At 45.4% G+C, this 22,263-nt stretch overlaps 2 protein-coding genes across 4 annotated transcripts; one reads left to right on the forward strand and one right to left on the reverse strand.

The window, feature by feature from the left end:
- Nucleotides 1-1,205: 1,205 nt before the first annotated feature.
- HVCN1 (hydrogen voltage gated channel 1) lies at nucleotides 1,206-7,964 on the forward strand. Of its 2 annotated transcripts, none has more exons than XM_031045508.2 (6): nucleotides 1,206-1,226; nucleotides 3,662-3,894; nucleotides 4,394-4,498; nucleotides 4,948-5,179; nucleotides 7,185-7,297; nucleotides 7,615-7,964. In XM_031045508.2, exons 2-6 carry the CDS (start codon nucleotides 3,697-3,699, stop codon nucleotides 7,678-7,680), a joined length of 714 nt encoding a protein of 237 aa, XP_030901368.2. In that variant the 5' UTR covers nucleotides 1,206-1,226; nucleotides 3,662-3,696; the 3' UTR covers nucleotides 7,681-7,964. The 2 variants fall into 2 exon arrangements, with proteins under 2 accessions (XP_030901368.2, XP_005145213.2); XM_005145156.4 differs by lacking the exon at nucleotides 1,206-1,226 and adding an exon at nucleotides 2,018-2,133.
- TCTN1 (tectonic family member 1) lies at nucleotides 7,963-21,681 on the reverse strand. Of its 2 annotated transcripts, none has more exons than XM_031045505.2 (15): nucleotides 21,501-21,681; nucleotides 19,868-19,988; nucleotides 17,752-17,882; nucleotides 16,895-17,061; nucleotides 16,587-16,674; nucleotides 15,596-15,705; nucleotides 13,421-13,441; nucleotides 13,037-13,162; nucleotides 12,319-12,444; nucleotides 11,835-11,917; nucleotides 11,346-11,486; nucleotides 10,898-11,054; nucleotides 9,731-9,856; nucleotides 9,245-9,389; nucleotides 7,963-8,678 (listed from the first exon to the last, which is right to left on the reverse strand). In XM_031045505.2, exons 1-14 carry the CDS (start codon nucleotides 21,655-21,657, stop codon nucleotides 9,246-9,248), a joined length of 1,698 nt encoding a protein of 565 aa, XP_030901365.2. In that variant the 5' UTR covers nucleotides 21,658-21,681; the 3' UTR covers nucleotides 7,963-8,678; nucleotide 9,245. The 2 variants fall into 2 exon arrangements, with proteins under 2 accessions (XP_030901365.2, XP_030901366.2); XM_031045506.2 differs by having other exon boundaries at nucleotides 7,963-8,695.
- Between the last annotated feature and the right edge of the window lie 582 nt (nucleotides 21,682-22,263).

Consider the following 22,263-nt stretch of genomic DNA (forward strand, 5'->3'; position numbering starts at 1 on the left):
AAATTGTTCTGGAAACCCCCACATTCTTGGTTTGGATTTGTGTGAGCTACCAGCACTAGGGATGTGCGCCGGGCACGCTTGGCTGTGTTCAGCTTTTTGTGGTTTGAGTGGGGTTGTTCGCTCAAGTACTGCTTTGAGAAGGTTGTAGCTGAGGATGAGACCCATTTCCTCTGGCTCTTAAACAGTGAAGGAGGAAACACTGCCAGCTGTTTGTGGCCAGGCTTGGTGTGTCCCAGACAGTGTGGGTCATGTTGGGGTGAAGGGTGAGGTGTGATGTGGACTCTGGGCATCTCCTCCATTTGCCACTTTGTGTGCCTGTGGAAGGCACTTTGCAAGTCCAGTGAGGTAGCGTGCCTGTTGCTGCAGGGGGAGACTGGGATGTGCCACCAGTGCTGTTCTAGTGGCCAGTTTCCCCTTGCTTCTGGGAAGAGCTGAGCTTTCCTGACAAGAAAAGCAGCCCCCAGCCATTGTTTTTACTTCTTTAATGTAGTTCTCTACCAAATCCAAGAACATTTTTCTTCCTCCAAGCACCTTTTCCCCTCTACAGCCAATAACCCAGTTCTTGGTAACTTCTGATGAGCTTGCTATATCAGGTTTTGGTGATTGCCTGTCAGAGGCTTCCTTACCGACTTTCACCCTAAAGGGATTTAAAAGTCACTTCTGTGGTTTTCTTTACAGCTCTGATTTTAATCCCTCCTAGTACAATAGTCACCTGCATCTCTTTATAGATCTAGTGATAATGGAGCACAAGTGGAAATGGTTTTAGGTGATTTGTGCCAAGGCATGTGTTAACCTGTCTGCAGCTGTCCCCCCACTGACTGCTGTGCCTGTTGCTGTGTCACATCTTCCTCTGCGACTTGTTTCCTTCTTCTCTCCTCAGATGCGGTTTCAGTGACACGCGCCTGGTCTGGGCCGCGTTCCCTGGCGCTGCTGCCGGATCAGAGCTGCTCAGGGTGAAGGAAGTCCCATGGCAGTGGAAGGTTCCTGTCCCACCCCAGAGGAGGAAGGGAAGGTGACTTGCTGCAGGCGCTGTGGGTTGCGATCAGAAGCTCAGAGGCAGGTTTTGTTCCCATTTCTTGGGGATTTTTGATCAGTGGAGGGAGAGAGGGAGCAGCAGGCACAGATTTCCTATTGTTTTTCCATTATGATACTTGCAGGAACATCCAGTTCAGGAACAGCAGGTGCTGTGTGTTGCTGCAAATCTCCACCATAGCAGGACAGTTGTGGTAAGCCCAAGTTATCTTCAGCCCTGGCCTTGTGCTGTACACTCAAGTCTACCCTGAATGTGCTGCTCTGGCAAAGAGTGATGAAATCTGAGGTGGAGCTCTGCATTCCCTGTGCCTGTTCTCCCCCTGGGAGGAGCACAAGGATGGGCCTGTGCACTTTGGGATGAGGTGCTAGAAAACACTGAGGTTCCAGAAGATTTAGGCACTCCCTAGGAGAAACTTTCCAAGAAACGAGTCTCTTTAGGTGTTAGAAGTGCAAAAGGGGGAAATGCTTCTTCATTTCTTCAGAAATACCTCAGGTTTGGCCCAGCAGAGATGGGTCCTGATCCTTTTTGCAGTTGAGTTTGCTTAAGGCACTTCCCAAATGAGCTCATGTTCGTAGATTGAAGGGAACCCTAAATAAGAAGAAGCCTTCAGATACAACATGAGCCTGTAAGTCGAGGCAGGTTAATCCCAGCCTCATTTCTAAGTCTTAAACTTTTGTAACCGTTGAGATCCCTGGACCTCCACCTACTCCGTGGGACTGATCTGTGTCCTTACTCGGCAGCCGAGCGCTGATCCCAGCAGAGACTCGATTTGATTTGAGCTATGCTGGATCTCGGGCTGGTTAAAACTTAAAGAGAACAAAAGTGTGAACCTCGGCCCGGCGGCTCCTGTTCCGGCAGCTCCGGGACGCACCGGGAGGAGAGGGGGAATGTCGGATCGGGGACCGGGAATGTCGGATCGGGAACCGGGACTCGGGACCCGTACGGAGTCTTCCGGGCGGGGCCGGTCCTGGCTGGGGGGCGGAGCCGGGCCAGGCGAGGCCGCGCAGCAGTGGGGAGCGCGGGGCGGCGGGCGCAGCTGGGCACGCACGGTACCGGGAACCGGGGGCAGAGCGGCCGGGACGCTCGCGGGGCTTGGCTCGGTGAGTGCCGGCCTGGGGATGGGATGGGATGGGGTGGGATGGGATGCGAGTTGCAGCGGGGCCCCACCCCGGACCGCCACGTCCTTCGTGGCTGGGGTCCCGCCGCGGCTCGGGGTTCTGCCCAGTCCCAGGAGCTGACCGGTTGCTCCGGTCTCGGAGAGATCGGGGAGCCCCGTCGGCAGCCCCGGTCCTGCTTGCTCCATCCGCCGGTGACGGCTCCAGGCCCCGCGGGCCGAGCGAGCCCAGAAGCCGTCCCGCAAACGACTGGGGTGGAGGGGGTCGATGGTGGCGGGGCAGCTTCCTGCGGGGCTCCGGTGGGCTCCACTCAGCTCCTGGTGGTCTGGAATGCAGGTGCTGCCTCTGCGAGGCACCCCTACAGCGGGTGAGGAGGTGCCTTCTAAGGCCACCCCTGCTGTGAGTGGAGCCCAGGGTGGCCCTCCAGCACCTCCAGCTGCAGGGAGTAAGGAGAAGCAGAGCAACCCGGGGCCCCGGTGGGCACAAGTGGCTTGTGCTGAGCTCCCCAGATGGTTTTGGCAGTGACGGATGCATGGAGAGCCCCACTGAGGATAGGGCTATGGTTTTTGGCAGGATTTGTGGGCCAGGCAGCCCAAAGAGGAAGGATGAGCTGTGACCAGGGAACAGGACAGTGGGCGCAGAGGGAACGTTTTCTGTGGTTGTTCCCAGTGGCGAGCTGCAGCTGGGATCATCTGTGGATTTGAGGTTGGTCCTGGCCCCAATTGGGTGTCCACAGCTCAGGCTGAAGTCAGGATGCCTGAGGGTGATGGACGGTGCATCTGGAAGATGCAGGGAGAAGAGATGGGTTTGTACAGCATCGCCCATCATCCAGGCTGAAATGTGGGTATCACCTGCTTATTTTGTCCGTAAAGGGTAAAACAATTTGGGACCCTGATGTTAAAGAAGGGAAGTTATAGCTGTTTTTCAGGTCAGTGGTGTGGCTGGTGGGTAAGGATGGAGGGTTAGCCCCGGGCAGCTGGGCTGCAACTGCAGCCACTGGAAGGGCAGTCTCAGACCCGATGCTACAAGCAGCCTGTCCTGGTGTGTAAGGGATGAGAAAGTGAATGAAGGGGAGGAAATCACTTGTTTCCAGCTTCTGACCAAAACCAGGGACTACTAGAAACAATTGCTCTTTCCAGTGGGAAGCTGGCAGCTGCCTCTTCTGGCATCACGAGATGTGAGATAAGAGTGGGTGTTTTTTCCTCCTGTAATCAAAGCTTTGTTTGGAGATGTTTGGAAATACCTCACAAGCAAGTTCCTCGTTGTAGAGCAGCAGACGGGTGCGCACAGCACCGGGGAGGGCAGCAAGGGCTCCATGTCCTGCTGTGGGAGGTGATGCAAAATGTGTGGCTCCACCATTGAGCAACTTCCTGTCAGCATGGCACGTCCACACCACCCGCCTGGCTGTGCCTGAGCACTGTCACACTCCTGTCACTTGCTGTGGTAAAAGGAAGGGGATTTGGCATCCTTGGTCAGCCCCTTGCAGGGAGGTGACGCTCTGTTCTTGTCTCAGGCGTTGGCAGGGTGATGCCAGCTTGATCCAGAGCCATGTCCAGGTACCTGAAGCACTTCACGGTGGTGGGTGATGACCCAGTGCAGTGGAGTAATGACTATCAGAAATGGGAGGAAGAGGAGGATGATCCTGGGGAGAAGCAGCCAGATTCAGAGATCAAACTGGAGCCCACCAGGAGACATGTCTCCTTCCAGGACATGATGAAAAAGCTCTTCAGCTCCCGCAGGTTTCAGGTGAGGCAAAACAAACCTGGGCTTGAGGGAGATGAGGGTGAGATCTGGCTAAAGGCACCTGTGACAAAACTGATGTGGGATGGAGCTCGTGAGCAGTCACATTGCTGCAAGAGTGGCTGCTGCCTCTGAGCTGAGCTGTCCCATGAGAGCACAGTGCTCTGCAGCCGGCGCAGGTGTTTCCTGAGCAGTGACAAGCCTCAGTTCATGCTCCTCACAGCCTGAGCTCCCCAAGACACCCCCTGTATCAAGCACTGGGCAATGGCTGGGTTTGATTATGCAGAAATAAACCCACTGACCTGGGGCTGCAGGAGTAGAAGTGCTGGGTGGGAGCAGTTGAAAGCTCCATCAGGTACAACCAGCTGAACTGGGGACCCAGGGCATTGAGGCATGTTTAGCTGAATATATAGCTCTGTGTGCCTTCTAGTCAAGCTGTATTGGCTCCTCTTGCTGATGTGTCTGTGCTGGGTGGGGGCTTATATTGGTTCTTCTCCTCCAACAGATCTTGATTGTCTGTTTGGTCATCCTGGATGCCTTGTTGGTTCTTGGGGAATTGCTTATGGACTTGCAAATCATCCATCCGGACAAATATAATATAACCCCAAAGGTAAAATACAGGGTGATTTCACTCTTTTTAGTGGTTCAAAGCCCACTAGATCAGATGACTGGGCAAAGCAGGACCTAGACCTTCAGCTCTGCTGAGGCACCACTTGCAGGCACACAGATGGAGGCCTCACCAAAACTTGTGTGACAGACCTGCAGTATGTGGGACCAATCTGGCTCAGTGCATGCCATCCATGCAGCAGCCTGTGTTTCCTTGGTCTGCAGCAGGGCTGAACCATTCTCACCACCCTTCTCCCAGTCATCTTCACACCTTCTGGTCCAGTCCACTGACTGCCACATGCTCTGGTTGTCCTTTAGAGCAGGAGGTCCCAGCCTTTCCCCTTGTACAGCCAAACCAAACATGCCCTCACATGTAAGAGGTTTTCCAGCCTGCCCTGCTCATGAGCCCACGGGAGGATTTCCTGGCCCTAAACTTGCACTGTCTTTTCCCAGGTTTTCCACTACCTCTCCCTTTCCATTTTAACTATCTTCCTGGTTGAGGTGGGGTTTAAAGTGTTTGTGTACCGCCAAGAGTTCTTTCACCACAAGTTTGAAGTGCTGGACGGGATCGTGGTCATCGTGTCCTTCATCCTCGATGTCATCCTCATCTTCCGGGAGCATGAGTTCGAAGCTGTTGGGCTCCTGATCCTGCTGCGGCTGTGGCGGGTGGCCAGGATTATCAATGGTAGGTGTGAGCTTCCCCTGCTGTATAGGCTGCATTTGCTGACCTTTCCTGCATTACCTGGGCTCCGGTCTTTGTTTCCTTTTCAAAGTTATCTCCCAGAGCCCAGGATCTTGCTCTCCCAGTGGCATTTCTTTGGAGCAACAATAATCTGCTGCTTGTGTTGGTGTGATGCTTCAGTGAGGGCCAGCTCTAGCATGTCAGCATTAGGCACATTCCCCTTAAAACAGCCTATAATCTGCTCTTGCATCCTGGAGGAGATGGCTCATGTCTTAGGTTTGCAAGGTAGGATCCTTTTGGTGATGTTTCAACAAGGGAACAGAGTAAAACCCTGCCTTCCTGAGGTGACTTCTATGGCAGAGTAGGTCTTGCTGCTCTGCTGTTCTGCTGTGACTCTGTCATCCCCTGCAGGGATGCTGCAGGGAACATCCTGATCCATCTCTGGATCTTTCTTACTTGGATTCAAAAGGCTTATCATAAAAAGAGGAATATAAATATCTCCAAATCAGACTTTACTGAGTCTGCTGTTGAAACTGTAACTTGCAAATAGATGTGAATTCAGACACTTCTGAAGCAAGTGTAGCTGGAAACATCTCTCTTCCTGGGGAAGGAATTTTGGGAGTGAAAAAAACCATGGTGATGAGAATATCCCTAAATCCTGCATGAAACCTCAGCCTAAGTGCTGTCCTGTGCTTGTGAGTCCATTCTTGGTGAGTACTCTACACTTGATGCAGCTCCAGGTCTTGTTAGTTTGAATGAAAGGCAGGGATGGCTGGGGTTGTGTCCTTTGCCTGCAGCCCCCAGCTTCTGTTTTGATGGGGAGAACATACCTGATCAGCAGAAGTGTCCATGAAGGGGGTAGATGTGAAAGCAGCTTTTGTGGTTCTTTTTAAGTTCTAGTGAAAGTCAGAGAGAAACTGAATTTGTGTGCAGCTGCCTGAGCCCCAGGAACCTTGGCTTCTCTTAACATGCCATTTTAGGGCAGAAAACCAGTACTGCATGTACAAGTAAATCCCTTCATCCTAGGGTGCTCCTGGTTTCCTCCCAAAGCTTTTCACCATGCCCACTTGGATCAGAGGGGACAAAGAAAATCTGCCCCAAGCTTTGATGTTGTGTGTCTGAGCCCAGCACAGTTCATGGTTCGCTGCCCATAGGGACTGGGTTACTGGCAGGTGGGGACTGTTTGATGTTATCAATGCAAATAAGTAGCATCACTGCTTTGTCTTGAGGAAGGAACCTCGAAGCCCAGCCTGTACCACTGGAAACACAGGCACGCTTCAGTGCCTGCCTCTGCGCAGTTGTTCTGTCAGCAGCCGGAGGACAGCTCTGCTCAGTAGGAAGAACGTGATGTTCTTGATGCACTTACCAGGCTATTTTGTTTTTTTCCCCTCAGAAAAGGGTGGGAAGAAAATGTCTTTACTGTGGGGGCTGAGTTCACATGTAAGAACATCACAGTATTTCAGTAGAGAAGTGACACCTCCACTGGAATGAGCATACCCTTAGTGCAGCTGTGCAAGGTGAAGCCAAAACACCTTGAGGATGATGTGCTGTGTCCATGTCCTGTTCCACAGGGCCAGAGTGGTCAGCCCCAAAGGTGGACAAGCCTTGTGCTCAGGCTCTGCTTGAGGACAAGGCTCCCTACTACATGAAACCAGCTAGAACACAGCCCCTTTTGCTTGTTGTCAGTAAAGCTGCCCCCAGTTACATCCCCCCAGGCTCTGCCAAGGGAGCGAATTCAAATTGAGGATGTGAATGGCAGTCTGATTAATTCAGCTCAGTGGCCAGACTGCCTCTTTCCAGCAGAGTATTGGTATCTGAATCCCTGGGGTGGCTAATTTCAAACCCTTCTCATTAAGAAAAGCAGTTGGGAAGGGTGGTTTGGAGATGATAGAACCTGAGCTCGAGAGGAACATGTTTAACTCCTTGTGTACAGACCCAGTGTACTGTTAACCTCCTGCTCTGGGCTGTTTTACATTGTAAAACAAATCCACTGTGAACTGTTTCACAGGAATCATTTTATCCGTGAAAACCCGCTCAGAACAACAGCTGTCCAAGCTCAAGCAAATAAACCTGAAACTTGCCACAAAGGTTGAACAACTGGAACACAGCTGTGTCGAGAAGGTAAGAAAACACTTAATTTAAATGAGGTTTACCTGCCGGCTGCTCCCCAGGCTGAGCTGCTGGGAACCTTTTGGAAGGTTGCTGCTCTCAGCTTAGTTTCCTCATCAGAAAGTTGTGGGGCTGAAAAGCCACAGCCCTCCCTGTACTTCCCATAGCAGCTCCTCTTGCAAAGGGATGACGGCTTCCTCTGCCCTATTCTAGCGAGGTCATCCTGTTTTACAGCAGCTCAAGATACCTTACAGCAGTGGGAAGATCTGTGGGATCCTGGGAAACTATTTTAAGGTAAGAGCTCTATGAATGATTTTTGTCTCCTACAGGAACAAGAAATTGAAAGGCTTAACAAGATACTAAAACAGCATGGACTCATCAGCGACGAAAAGTAGGCGGCTGGTTTTCTGAGATGGGAAATCTGCCCTGAAAAGTGCAGTGTTGAAACCTACCAGACTGACCTGCAAGGTTTTTGTGTGTCTTTGCTTTCTCTTGTTAAGTGTTTTCTATAAACATTTTCTATTTGACCAGGCTTTGATTAGACCTTGGGATTGCAAAAACAGCTTTGTGGAAATTAATCCCGTGTCCTCCCACAACAGTGATTTCGTAAGACCTTCCCTGCACCGTTGTACAGCCCAGGCTGCAAAATAATTTAATAAAGACACATCTTTACAAGCTACAAACCCATGAAAGTACCACTTATTTGAAATAAGTTCATTTTTTCCAGTGATAATGTTCTTTGTTTGTAACATCTTGTACACACTGGCAGTACCACTGATAAGAACCCAGGCTGAAAGGTCATTGCTTCCCGACAAGCTGACCATTCACCACTGGTACATCTCTCCTGTGCCAACCATTCTTTTTGTGGTGTTGGTAGTTTCCTCATTTCTGTTGCTGCTTGTGCCACTTTGATATTTATATAAGGCTTGTTTCAAAAATACCAACACACCACTCCCTTAGTTGATCAAATCAGCACCAAAATAGAGGCCGGCGTGTGCCATCTTACGTCAAACAGTGCCTTGTTCTCAGCAGCAGATCTGAGTTCTGATACTGCATTCTCTCATCCCTGCTTCCATTTTAAGTGTCAGTTTGCAGCCCGCTGGGCTATGAAGTTCTTTGTTTCCACAGCTCATAAATCAATGCATTAAAAGAACTGGAATACGTGAGAACAGATGCAGGTGAGTGCACTGCTGGAACTGTGAAGACTCCAGAAAAGCTGTTTAGAAAGTGTGTTCTGAAGGACCAGGCTGGTGTTTGAACACTTTTCAGGTACTAGGAGCTCTCTATGGGAGACTGTTTTACAGTTGAAGATTCAGCAAGTGGGAATTCTGAAAGGTGTTGACTGTAGCAGGCATCTCCAGTTGATTTCAGCTTGAATGGCCATTGAACTTTCCTGAAAGCATCATTTAACTGGTCAGATTTGTAAAGAAAGGTATAATTAATCAGTGGTTGGGGGAAAATAGCTAGAAATATGTGGCTTATTCATCTACAAAAATAGTTAGAGCCTTATCTAATAGCACATGATTACTTTAATTAACAATTTAGTTTTGCTATTCACAGAATAATGAAGCCTACTTTCCTTTGGAGCTGTCCTCTTCCCCTCTGTTTCCACACTGCTCAGCAGAGCAGCCAATGTGCTGGGAGGCTGGTGGCTCTGCATGTGCTGACTGAGCAGCTAGAGCCACCAGCAAGTTCAGACTCAAGTTTTTTTCCTCCTGGCACAGGTATAATTGGGAACTTTGCACTTAATGTGGGTTTTTTCTGCCCTAAAGCTTCTGAGAGCCCTCACAAGGATTCACCCTTTCTCTCCTGGGCCATTTTAACTCACTATGTTGACAATTCAGAAGCATCTGATGGCTCATCACAGTGACTGGATAAACCTCACTTCTTTAGGAAATGAACTGCAACTCAGAAAAAGTAGAAATGTGGTTTGTTTGGGGGGGTTTTATGCATACTTACCTTAGACAAATGGGAAGAAAAAATCAAAGGGTAACTTGGCATTAATGGTGGGCCAGGCTTTATAACCTGGCTCTGCAGGTAAAGAAACATCGGTGAAAACAACAGAACTTGTTATAGGAATAGTCCTTTCCCTTCCTGAGGGAAGCTGCAATGAAAATACAAGTGGTCATTAGCTTCAACCTTCTCTTTGTACGACTGCTTTGTTTGTGCTGGGTTATATTCTCAGCTGTTACTTGTAAAAAGTTTGTTTTTTTATATACAGCTCCATGTGTTTTCATGAATGACGTATAGTTTCTTACTGAAGTGTGTTTTGGCCAGTAGCCCACAGTTGTGTTTGAGTTGGAATAGAAACTGTTGGGTATAATAGAGTCTAATATGAAGTGCTACTTTTAGATAAAGAGATTAACTGGGTCACTGTTGCAGAGCTGATACCTAAGCAAAACAAGCCATTGTTTTTCTCTTAGGTCTTGTAATTGAATTACATACCTGCTTCAGTGTGGTGGTAGTGATCGTTGCTGTAACATTCACTATTCTGGCTTGTGGATTGACTAGGGATCCATATTTAGTCCACTTCACTTCTATTTCAAGTGATACTGGTATTTGGCATGAGCTCTGAAAAGTGTTATAAATCCTCTCATTGCCTGACTCATACAGAAACAGACACATTAATTCATGTTATTAAACTGGCAGAATGCCCCCACTAAGCTGGCTCCAGAAGCTTCCCAGTACTCCTATACACCATGCCTGTGCCCTGGATGGCTGCCTCTGCAGGCAGCACAGGCATTGCAGCCTTGGCTCAGGGGTGTCCCAGCAGTTTCTCCATAGGTGACAAATTGACCCTGTAACTGCACTTCAAGCACAGCTGTTCTACCTGAGGCAGGATTGACTCTCAGTGATAGTGCTGAGCTGGCTCTTTTTAGTAGGAAGACTTATTTCAGCAGAAAATCCTTAGCTCTGTCAGGGCAGAATTTTGAAGCCTACAATCTTAGGTATTTTTAGGTATTTCTTTGTGAACTCTCAAGTTTCTGGTTACAGAAATGATTCACTGTTTAGTTGCAAAAGCCTGTTAGAAATCTATATGCAAGCTGTTGCTGCGGGCGTGCTGCCATTCAGCACGTGCCAAGCAGCACTGGCTTACACCAACAGCAGGATCTGTGCTGTTGAGAGCAGAAAGACTAGTACAGAGGAGGTTAGGAATTAATGTAGTGTCTGGGTCACTCAAATATACTGTTTCTGTGCTTTAAAGGATTCTTGCTCTTACTCTAACCTGATATAAGCACCAAGGACAAGCACTGATTCTGTTACTTTGCTCTTTCAACCATACCTATTGTGCTTCATCCCCATCTGAAGAGCAAGACTCTAAACTGGATAGAACTCATTCTGTACCTAACACCTTGTCCTGATTCATAACTGAGAAGCCTGGATAGCAGGTTGATTAAAGGTAAACCCTGTCTTCTAGAGCAAAAGCTAAACTCATCACTTATGACTATCTCAGGAAGTCTTTCCTCCAGTTTGTCTCTGCATTTGTTTCCCTGTAGGTCCATATTTTTCCCTGAGAAGCCCAGGCTGGTGCTGCAGTACATGTACAGGTAGAGGTCTCAGGAGGGAGGACAGCAAGAGTAAAGGGGACAGTGGTAGTGGTGTAACTTTCACCTGTCCTGAAATGTAGAGGTGAGTTATCGGCACCCAGTCAAGCACATCCTGGGCTTGAGAATTCCCAAATGAGGCCACGTATTCAGGAAAGCTTTGTCCCTTCAGTAGATCCAGGAGGGCCTGAGTCAAAGGCTGGCATTTCATAGCTGCTGTAATTCTTCCAGGGAGAAAAAAAGAGACACATTAAAGCAAAATCCATCAGTTTGGCACACTAATAATTTCTCCTTGCTCTCATGTGCTGTTCAAGCCTTCTGGCTACAGCTGCTAATGTACACAATCTTTTCAAGAGAAAGACCCTTGTTAATTAAATGACATTTTTTATAATTAAATACTCCATTCCCAATACTCCTCCAGCTGTATAAATGTCCCAGGACCTGAAACAGATCCTAATGGAAAGGGTTGTCAGCAAGTTTAAAAGCGCTAAATAAGAAAAGAAATGGCCTCTTACCGTAACTTACAGCCTGATATCATGTTATAACCAAATAACACTGGGGCTCTGGCTCCCTGTGCCACCAGACAGTCCTGGACGGATGTACTTTGCAGGATGGTAAGTTGACTATATTTGTTAGTATTTTGAATGATGCCAGATGTAACACACAGTTAAAGGGAAATTCAATACTTGATATATATCATGAAGAAAGAATCTTTAGTCATATCCTTAAAATATAGCTGAAAATGCTACAATAGCTCAAGACTCCTCTTACACTGTGAAGAAGCACTGGAATGTACAATGAAGGTCTAAATCTATCTCACTAAACAGTCTCAGGAGATTGCAGTCAGGACTGAGTCATAAGCTACTTCGAAAATACAGCCCAAAAGCACACTTTTACATTGGGTAAAGAACAGATAATTTATTATAGATGCCTGTGCTAGAACGTGTTTGTGAGGCTGGACCAGCAGAAGTGCTGCAGACATAATTTTAACAGGGAAAGGATATCCTTGTGGCCGGAAGCCTGCTCTTACAGGCAGTCCAACAACATAACCAGGATTACCACTGAGAGGAACTGGTGTTGTATTTACCTGCAATGCAAACATATGGTATTAGTTCTTATACTGTACTGAAATGGCTGGAAAACATAGAAATATTTCAGTTATTTTAGGATTATTAACGATTGTTCAAGGATTGCCTTGAACAATGATAGTGGTAAGATGGTAACAGTAAGCTTGTAACATTTTTCTTAATATTGGTGCAGGCTTCTCCTTCACTGGATACAGTTATAGAGATTCATAAGATGCATCTTCCAAATGTGAAAACAAGGCTTTGGAGGCCATTATTGCCCAGTTCTGCAGTACTGCCTCATTTGTGTACCCAGAGCAGGTTATATTTTACCTTGCTGCTAACAACTGTTCCAATTCAAGTTTAATAAGTTTTGTAATTAAATGTCTTTCACCAAGTCACCCGTAACATCTCCAGCAGTTACCTGAGTAAAGCTGATTTCAAAGCTCTGCTCTATTGAAAGTGCTTCTTTGTTAATTGCCCCCAAGACAAAAGCACCAGCAGCTTCTATTATTTCTCCTGCATCTGTGTATGTAATGTGATAGCTCACCTGAAAATTCAACATTTTAGATATTAATTAGAATAAATATGTAAGAGGATGAAACTAGAGAAAAGGAATCCAGAAGTATGCAAGTGTTTTTTCTTTCTTCCTTGCTTAATGAACACTCAAGAACATGGTAAAGATACACTATAGCCTCTAAAGGCTAGAGCCTCTTCAAAACTGTCTTCTTGGGAAACCTTTTCTAAGCAAGCATAAGACCAATGTTCATTTAAGGTTAAAAGCTGAGATGATGTGCACTGTATGTTCCTCTGTCACCACTGTGCCTGAAGTCAACATCTCCCAAGCATAATGAAGAGTCTAAGCTCATTTTATTGCTTGTTATGTCATATACACACAGTCATAATAGAAAAGGATTTCATCCTGTCTCCATGTTATGTTGCATATAGTTATTATTTTGTTGCAAAACACTCCCTTTTATCCCAAAGTCAGTGTTTCTCCTGTCACATTTGCTTGGGAGATGTCAAATATATGGAAACCGTGCAAGGCCCTTCTCAAATCTTTGCAGTTTGTGACTCAGAAGTGATGTGATGCATACATGCTTTCCATCAAATATGAGGAGAAAAAGAACTGTTGTACCTACCCCAAGAACTACATTTATGCACAGTTCATCCAAAAACATGGGGAGCCTGAGGACATCACTATCATTAAGTAAAGTCCGCATTCCATTTAGAGACTGGACAACTATGGACTGGACAGAAATATTCACCTGAAAAACAAGTTCATGTAGTTTCTGAGTATTGCGTAGAATTATTTTTGGCTTTTTTTTGTATTGTATTTGTGACCCTTCTGGGTTCTGTCAACAGTCCTCTGAACAACTACTGTATTACATTCTGGTACCATATTTTTACTGTAAAGATTAAGGACAAAGTCCCTGTTCTGATGAAGTCAGTGAAAAACTCCCACTGACTATAAAAGAGTAAGAATCTTTCCCCTAGCTCTTCCCACTAAGGTAAAGGATACTCACCATCTGACTTGACTTGGGCACCTAGGGAAGAATAAAAGAGCACATTTGAATGACAGCAAACATGACTTAATACAAGGAGCAGCTAAGTAAAGCAGTTAAGGCTTAACTGATTTACCAATTTAACTCTTTATCATTACAGTAACTTTTATATCATGGAAGTTATTGGATATACACTACAGTAGTGTGAAAACAATGGCTGCTCTTCGTAGCTATTAGGAAAAATCTTATAGTCCAATCCTCTTCTTCTGACAATAACTGGAAAATGTCTTAGTTTTGTCCATCAGTTTTCCCTCAGGCCTAGCTAGACTACATCCCCAAAAAACATACAGTGCATTCGCCAAGTAGTAGATGAATCCAGTGTTTCCCTTGGACACTCTATTTGCAACTCTGAACCCAAGAAACACTGAAAAAGTTTACCTGCATCAGAAAGGTGATGACTGTTATTGTGCCTCATAGCGTTTGACCCATTGAGGGCGTCAGAGAACATAGTTCCTACTGCAGCTCTGTGCAACACCACTTGTAACTAACCAGAGACTGCCAGTTCAGGAAGTCTGCCAGGCTGTTTTTTCCCAAAGGAATAAAGAGGTTTTGATGTGCCATTCTGATACTAATACGTCCATAGCTTCACAGTACAATGAAATGAGAAGCAAGTATCCCTCTTGTAATACAGCACATGGACATGCACAGTTGCCCCACTGGAAAATTTCCACTGAATTTTCACGGAAGCACAGAAATGTCAGCCCAAGGTCATCAGTCATATTTATATCTACACCTTGAGGTACAGCTCAGCCATCAGAAAGCCCCTGGATCTGCTGGACGGGCCAGGGGAGAGAGCAGAGATTAAGTGCCACAATTACCAACAGTTTCATATCCCTCAAGCTGCCCAGCCTGAAAGTGAGTATGGGCTCATCATGATGGGGTTTCTGAAGGAACTGCTGTACCAGTCCTCCCACCAGGGTCTCCAAGCAAGTTTCGCTGGGTTCATGGCTTCTGCCATATCTTTTGCCAGCAGCTCCACCTGCTGGCACTGGAAGGGCTCCCTGCTCTGCCCTGTCCCCAGTACCAAGTCACTTTCCTGTTGTCACACCCATCTTCAGCTCCCTTTGGTAAGGGGAGCTTCCTACAGACCATTTCCAGCATCTACTCAGAGCCCTCCAGTTCTTGCATCTGATCCTTCCAATGTACTCTGGACAGAATTCTGGCCTCTCCTGAGCTGAGCTGCTGTCACTGGCAAGCAGCACATGAGTTCTAGTGAGAAAGGGGAATTCACCTTTGAATTCAAAAACATTCATCTGCTTGGAGCTTGTCCTGAGGCAAGCTTGTTATTCCTGGTTCTACAGCCACCAAGAACATCAATTCTGGGTACACACAGAAACACCCAAGGCCCTTCTGCGGCAGTTTTCTTTATCTGTTCCCTAGCAGGATGACCAAAAGCTTGTATCTGTGTGCAACAAATGTGCTGATTTTAATGAGGTTCTCAACAAGCAGGAGAATGATCCCACCTGTGAGAACATGAACTATCTAAGGGGCTTTCCTGTTGAAAGGGGATTTATTTCTACATAAGACATCATCCTTCACTTCAAAAAGGAATGAAAAAGTAAGCTTATCTTTGAAAAATAACCACAGGCTGTATTTGGGAGTAGGCGAGATACAAACAAATTTGCTCTCAGCAGGGTAAAAGGTCATGTTGTTGGAGGACTATAAAAGGAAGGCTCAGTAGGCATGTACAATACCCCACTATTAAAAACTGAGGTGTGTAAGAAAGGTGTATCTATGCAGAGGATTAAACCTTACAAGTTCTTGAAGTACAAAAGTTTCTCAACTCGTTAAAGCTCAGACTTCTGCACTCTGGAAACAGGCTTCTTGGAAGAGCTTAAACAAGCACAAAAGCCTAAAGCTGCTGCCACTGCAGTAAGCACAAGCTCAGCAACAGGCTTGTCTCTTCAAGACCATTATTTTTGTTGGCCAAGCAGAGCACAGTAAATGCTTCTGTTACCAAAGCTTGAAGTAAAAACATTTCCCAAGGCTTTCTGTAGAAAAGTCCATTGCACAGGGAGGTGGTTTTTCCCAACCCAGTAAAGCACCATATTCTTTAGCAAACAGAATTGCCTTAAATCTGTAGATACAAATTATATATCTATGGTCAGCTGTATGACTGCTACAAATCATACTCACTGCTAAAATGCTGGAGTTGATGTAGAACAGCATATTAATTGCTTGAATGTCGTTGCATTTTTCCACACTTACTGATCTAATGCATTTTGTAGCCTGGCTTACTAAAAAACCTGGAAAAAAAGTCACAAAGTATGACTGAGGGAAGTTAAAGAGTAATTATAAAAAACAGAAATGAAAATCTAAGAACCTCAAGTATAAGTAAATGTAATTCCTATTGCAGGTAAGGGTTTGTGTAAGCTATAAAGACTGATACTTTCTTAGATTCTGCAAAAGTGCCAAGACAAAACACTACTTTTTAACAAGCTTCATAAAAAGAAGCTTAATAAAGAAGCTTAATAAAAGCCAGCTGAAAATTTATTACTTCAGTTTTCAGATCTTATGAGATTTCTTCATTTTGCAAGAGACTTCAGTTTTCTTATGGTCAGCATGATTGTTATGATACCATATTTAATAACTACAGTAGGGTTTGGAAACTGTGTGTGTGTTTGGTTGTGGCTTTTTCCTTTTCCCTCCCCCTCTGCAGAGGGGAAAAAACTGTGTGAAAGATTAAAATGTAGAGCTCAAGCCTGCAAGTCTGCCTTGACTTGCATTCAGGCTGTGAAAGGAACCTCACTGTTGTAAGAGGCACCTTACAAAGGTTGCCCAGTTAGGTCTTGCTTTGTGTAATACCCTCTTCCCTCAGGGTGTCACCCTTGTGCTACTCTATTAAACCAATTATGCCAAAGAGGATGTTTTATTGTTGGATAAACACCCCATTAACAAGATTCTCAAGGATTTACATATCTAACTTTTAATGTTTAACATAGATGCAACACAACTTCCAATCTATGCCTAAAAATAAACCCAGAGGAGTGGAAACACGAACAGTTTGTTCATGAATCCTTATCTGAATTTACATCTGTGTGTGTGCCAATTTACTGACTGATTAAGATCAAGTCAGAGCAGAACACTCTAAAGCAAATGAAACTTGAATTGAAATGCGGTTTCTAACCTGCAGGATTTTCATCAGAGCACCAAGAGGAGACCACAGGACTAGGCAGTCTCAAGAATGCATCCACTGTCTGTATAGGAACACCATACTGCCAAATAAAAGAATATATTCCAGTGTACAGGTATGCTTCAGTTCTAGTTCACTTTTTGAGTAAGTTAACACAAAATGCTACACTTCTTACTTTTACATTTCAATACTTAAAGGCCAAGATAAAGTTTGTCTCTTCCAGAAGAATTGCATGTTTTTAAAAGCAGATGCAAACAATGCTCACTTCAATCTAATACTAATTGCATCAGATCCTTATTTACCTGGTATCTGTAAACTTCATTTGCATCAGACAGATTCTGATCATCAGTGTTCATGTCCCAGCTCTCAGGCTCAGCACTAAAAGTAGCACTTCCAAACTGCTTAAGCAATTGATCAAAATTCTCAGAAGTAGGAATTTCAGGGGAGCTGAAGGTGAGTGCTTGTTCATCTGTCAAAACATTTTAAAGAATAGGAGAACTTTGGGGATAAAAGATACAGAAACAGCATTTAGTAACAATTTTTCCTTCTGGAATTGCTAAAAGCTCAGGGATAGAAAAATACCAACACAGCTTTTCTCTAAGAAAAGCTTTCTATTTTGTTTAAAAGAAAACCTAAGCAGTATGTTAACCCATTATTTCCCCCAGTTCCATGAAAGCACAAACTTAAGGAAAAAGGTTTAGTGTCTACAGATCCCATGTGAAGTATTCAGATAATTTAATTCTGACTGTATGTTAGTTAAGAGAACACAGCACTGATAACTTCTTCCCTGCGAGTCACTTCAAAGGTGGACATAAAGGATTTGTACCACTGGTGACCATTACATAGTTACAGTAACTGATCAGGAAGGAGTCAGTTTCCCATAAGACAACTTTAAATATTATGATTATAAATTATTTAAAAACAAATAAACCCCCCAAAATAGTGTATTTTTTTCCCCCAACAGAGAAACTAAGAATTAGAGATGTTTTATCTCCACAGTTTCACAAGTGAAAGGATTACAACATAAGGACAGTGAACCTGCAGAACAACCAGTTTTCTGACAGGTTTAGTTAGTTCCAATTTTAGTCTGTTTCTGGTATCTAAAGAGCTTACAAAAATAATACCACAATGCTTAATATTAGCAACAGTTCTTACTTACAGTTTGTAGCATGAATGCAGAAAATACTGGGATTGACTTGGTCGATTAATTTAAATACTCTTTCTGGTGGATTTGCTTCAACGTCAAGTGAATAGATGGCAGCTTTCTGACTACACAGCCGGCTGTCACCTCTGTGAGCAATAATAATAAAATCAGTGACCTACTTCAAGTGAGTATTGACCATATCTTCACGTTCTTTTCATGTATTTAGGCAGCATCAAAAAAAGCATGAGATCACTGTTTTAACATAATGTACTGCAATTGTGTGTCTTTTGAAGGCTTATATTGGTTTATACTGTGTGCCTAGTAATAAATAATAGAGAATTCTCCAACAGCTTTTATCTAGCAGAGGAAACATGAAGAAAGGTAGCAGACAGGGGGAAGGGGAGAACCTGACAGTAATAATATTAGAGCTAAAACAAGAAGTTGGATGGGATCCATGTGGTGTGAGACACCACGAATGCAGAGTGCCCCACACGGTATACACAGCTCAGAAGCACTTCTATTTATACAACACAAGAAGGAATTATGACTTTTAGGGTGATGTGATGGCATGTAGACCAAAAAAAAAGTCAGTTTTGTCAATACTGGAATAATATTCACTTGGGGCAGGGAGTCCTACTTGAGGTACACATTAAAAGAAACGGCAGAGACAGGAGGGTGAAATATCTCACCCCTGTGTAACAAAGTATTTGTATATGTGCCATGGGCTCATCCATAGCAGCCCAGAACTGTAGCAGTGAATGTGCCAGTTCATACACTGAAGAGCACTGGTGTGTCCTACATGCCAGAAATAAAAGATGAAATGATGAAATGATGAAACTGGTGCTGGGGCAGGGTTAAGACAGTCAAGGACAGATACTGAAGAAGTGAAATGCCTTTTTAAGTATGGAGTTAAACTCTTCCATGAGGTAAAGCATTGTTAGTAGCATTCACAACCTAAATCAAATGCCCTTTCTCTGCTGTTTCAGAGGCCACATCGCCTCTTACTTGGGATCAGTCAAACCCTTTCAGTAACTAACACAATTACACTGATGTTTATAAATCTAGATGTAAATAATAAGATCCACAGTCCTTGCAGTCATTGAAAATCCCATGGATTTTCCTGTAAAAGAAACATTTTACACAAAAGACTTTGGGGAACGAAACACAACTTCGTTTTATGCATTTCTAGTTGACAAAGACAGAACAGTCACCCGAGATAATGAGACTGTCACTCAGGAAGGCACTGATTAGACCTTTCTGATATCTATAAATGGGAATCAGTAGTCATTGTGTTCAAGAACAATAAGAACCCATGGTCTGGGATGACTGCTAATTCAAATTTCAAAGCACCAAGAATAAACCCCAGTGTTCACGTTGGCATGACTTATGCAGAAGGTGGGTTGAAGAGCTGTACTTTTTGTTCTGAAAAGTCACAGAGAGACTTTTTCACATTACAAATTTGAAGTGAGCTTTCTTAACTCCATTTTGAGGAGATGAAATTGGGTGAAAGGGGTTTCACAGAGACTGTAAATAGCAAAGAAATAATTATTGGCATTAATTTATTGATACAATGTTACATTTCACTGCTTCTAATGTGGCAGACTGGCAGTGAGGCAGCAGGCTGGGATGCTGACTTGTAAAATAAGGACCAGAACAATGCTCAAACTTGTTCATTAAGCCCTGAGTTGATCAAGTTACTATCCAATATCATAAACCATAATGAAAGAGGTTACTGATAAATTGCTGATGACTGAAGGAGATGACCAGATGGTCCCATGGTATCAGCTTTAACTCCCAGACACTGCATTGTATTGATTTAAGTTTAAAGATGCATTATTCTTGGCCCAACAGAAGGCATCACCACTTAAGTGCCCATAAACAAAGAAAGAGGGGAAAAGCAAGGAGCATGAGTTCAGAAATGAGGGAATAAGTCAAAGAGAAATGGGTGGGAGGACAATTTGTTATTCTACCTGATTGGGGACAAAAGTGCAGGAAGGACTGGTCAAAAGGTAAGCAGGAGTTAGAATGGAGGGGGAGAGGGGGTAGGATTTGTTAAGAGAGAATAGAGCTCTTACAAATGCATGCAGCAAATAAACAAGATTTTACTTCATACAGCTGCTTACGCACTTACGTGACCACAGGAACTGAACAGGTAGTGAAGAGGCTGAAATCTGCTGCACTGCAGTCAGGGTCACAGCAGCAATTCACATCACACTGTGCCACCAGCAGGTCGCAAACACACAGCTTGGCAACTGGGGGGGGGAAGAGAGACTGAAATTAGAACTGGAACTTTACAGCATGTTCCCCAACACTTCCATTCTTCAGCTCGCCTCCAAATGGTCCAAAGTCTATATCCAAATTCATGTGTCCTTTTTATAAAGTCATTTTCTAAAGCCATCTTATCTGCTACTTAGCAAATCTATGTGGGACACAATAACAAACCCAAGTGCATACTAAAACCTGGTGCTGTGCTCCCTATGAAATAAAAACCCCAATGTTATAGGAGTTTCAAAGGTATGAAAATATACCCAGCCCCGCAGAGGGAGGGGGGGGTAAGAGATACAAACAAGGTTCACTTCTTGCTTGTTCAGCTTATTGGGAAAACAAACAAAATAAGGAAACGTTTTGATACAGCAGTGAGATGTTTACAAGTATTGAGCATGTCCCCAAGGTCCAATAATATGTGCCAACATAACCATAGTTGACTTTGTTTTTTCTCCTCTCTCTTTAGATACTGTGAAATGTTGTAATAATACCAAGTGCTACCAACACTGTAAACTGTATTGATAAAATACACTTGGCAACTTCTTAAACATTCTTGGGTTTTCAAGTTTATAAATCCAAAGAACAGCTATTACTCTGCTGAAGTGGGTTTGAGAGCTGGTATTCTGTAATAAATTCTGAAAACAGAGTGAAGAAAATGAAGCCCAGTGTTCTGCAGGTAAGACATTCAAACAACATTCATTTTCATAACTAATGCTGCTTTTATCTTGACTCTTGCCTATTTCTCTATGGCCTCTCGGATGTTCTCTGACCATCTGAACAGTATCCAGGTATTTCCTGGAATCTCTGATGTTCTGACTGTTCCGTTCGCTGAGTTTAGCACTGTAGTCCTTAGCTCACCTTGTAAACAAGGTAAGTTTAAACACTGATTATTAGCTTGGGAGGTTGTATCTCTGAGATCAGAGATTTAAGTCTCTTTTTCCCTAAGGAGGGGTACACACCAGGACATGTTTAATTTGGTAAGTAACCAAGGCAAGTGAACACTTGGCAACAACACTGGGAAACATAAAGTTAAAGTATACCTGCCAATTAGGAGACAACAGGAAACAAAAGAACGATCTGTGATCTATCTTGCCATAGCATCAATATAAATGCACAGAGATGGGGCTGAGTTCTGAGTCTCGGAGCAAACTGTGTGTGCAACCAGCTCGGTTTGGAGATCTCCAGCACACACACACAGACTGAGCCTGGGTCCCCTCTGCCAGGCCAGGCCGTGCCCCATGGGCTCAAAGCAGGATGCTGGATGGGCAGGGGGGCCTGTATCCTGGCCGTGCGAGCCAGGATCAGCGTACCCCGCTGCTATGTACGGGTACTGGGTACTGCAGGGTTGTAAACCTGCCTGAGGAAGCCCTGAGCCCCGGCTGGCCTGGGATGCTCGGAGCAGAGCTGCAGCACAGCTCCCGTAAATCCCCACGGAGAAGCAGGTTTCCCTTGCCCGGCAATAGCCGCCGGTGCCGCGCAGAAACCCTAAAGGCACCCACCGTCCGTGACCGGAGCGGGCCCTCTGCGGGTCCGCGCCGCGACGGCCGCGCTGGTCTCCGGCGGCTCTACGGGCTCCGCGCTCGGCTGTGCTGCCCGGAGCGGCGGCGGAAAGAGAAGGAGGAGGAGAAAGACCCTGAACCCCAGCGCCGCCGCCATGACAGGCGCTGCCGGCCGCCCCTAGCAACGGCGCGGTTGCCAGGGAGCGCGGGGCATCACGGGAAGCGCGAGTTGCCGCCCTCCCGGTGCATGACGGGAAGGAGGGATGAGGTCTGAGGTAGTGAGGCTCGACGGGGATTGGGTTGTGTGCGGCGGTGTCATGGTGGGCGCTGGGTCATGTTTGGCTGTTGCTTCCTGCCGCCCTCAGCCTCACTCAGCGCAGGGAGACCTGGGGTGAGGCCACATGCTGGGCCTCTGCCTGTTTATGGCTTCCTGTGAGGCAGCTCTGCTCACCTCACCTCACCTCAGGGCCGCCATCCTGGCTGCCTCAGGCACACACTCGTGCCACACAGCCCCGTCAGAAGCCACCCAGTGCGGGTATAACTTGGGTGTCGGTGGCCCTCGGTGCTAAGCCAAGAGCAAGAGGAAAAGGTTTAAGTTGTAGCAATGGAAGCATTATCCATCCATGTATGTGGTTTGGGCAAAAGTTCTACTGGAAAGCCATACGCAAAGGTGGGGAATGGCCCCTTGTGAGCTGTAAAATCTTACATTTAGTGTATTTTTGCAACTCTTTAGTAATCTCTAGCCAATTTTTAAAGTCCATTT

Source organism: Melopsittacus undulatus, chromosome 12, assembly GCF_012275295.1.
Source record: "Melopsittacus undulatus isolate bMelUnd1 chromosome 12, bMelUnd1.mat.Z, whole genome shotgun sequence".
Classification (NCBI taxonomy): Eukaryota; Metazoa; Chordata; class Aves; order Psittaciformes; family Psittaculidae; genus Melopsittacus; species Melopsittacus undulatus.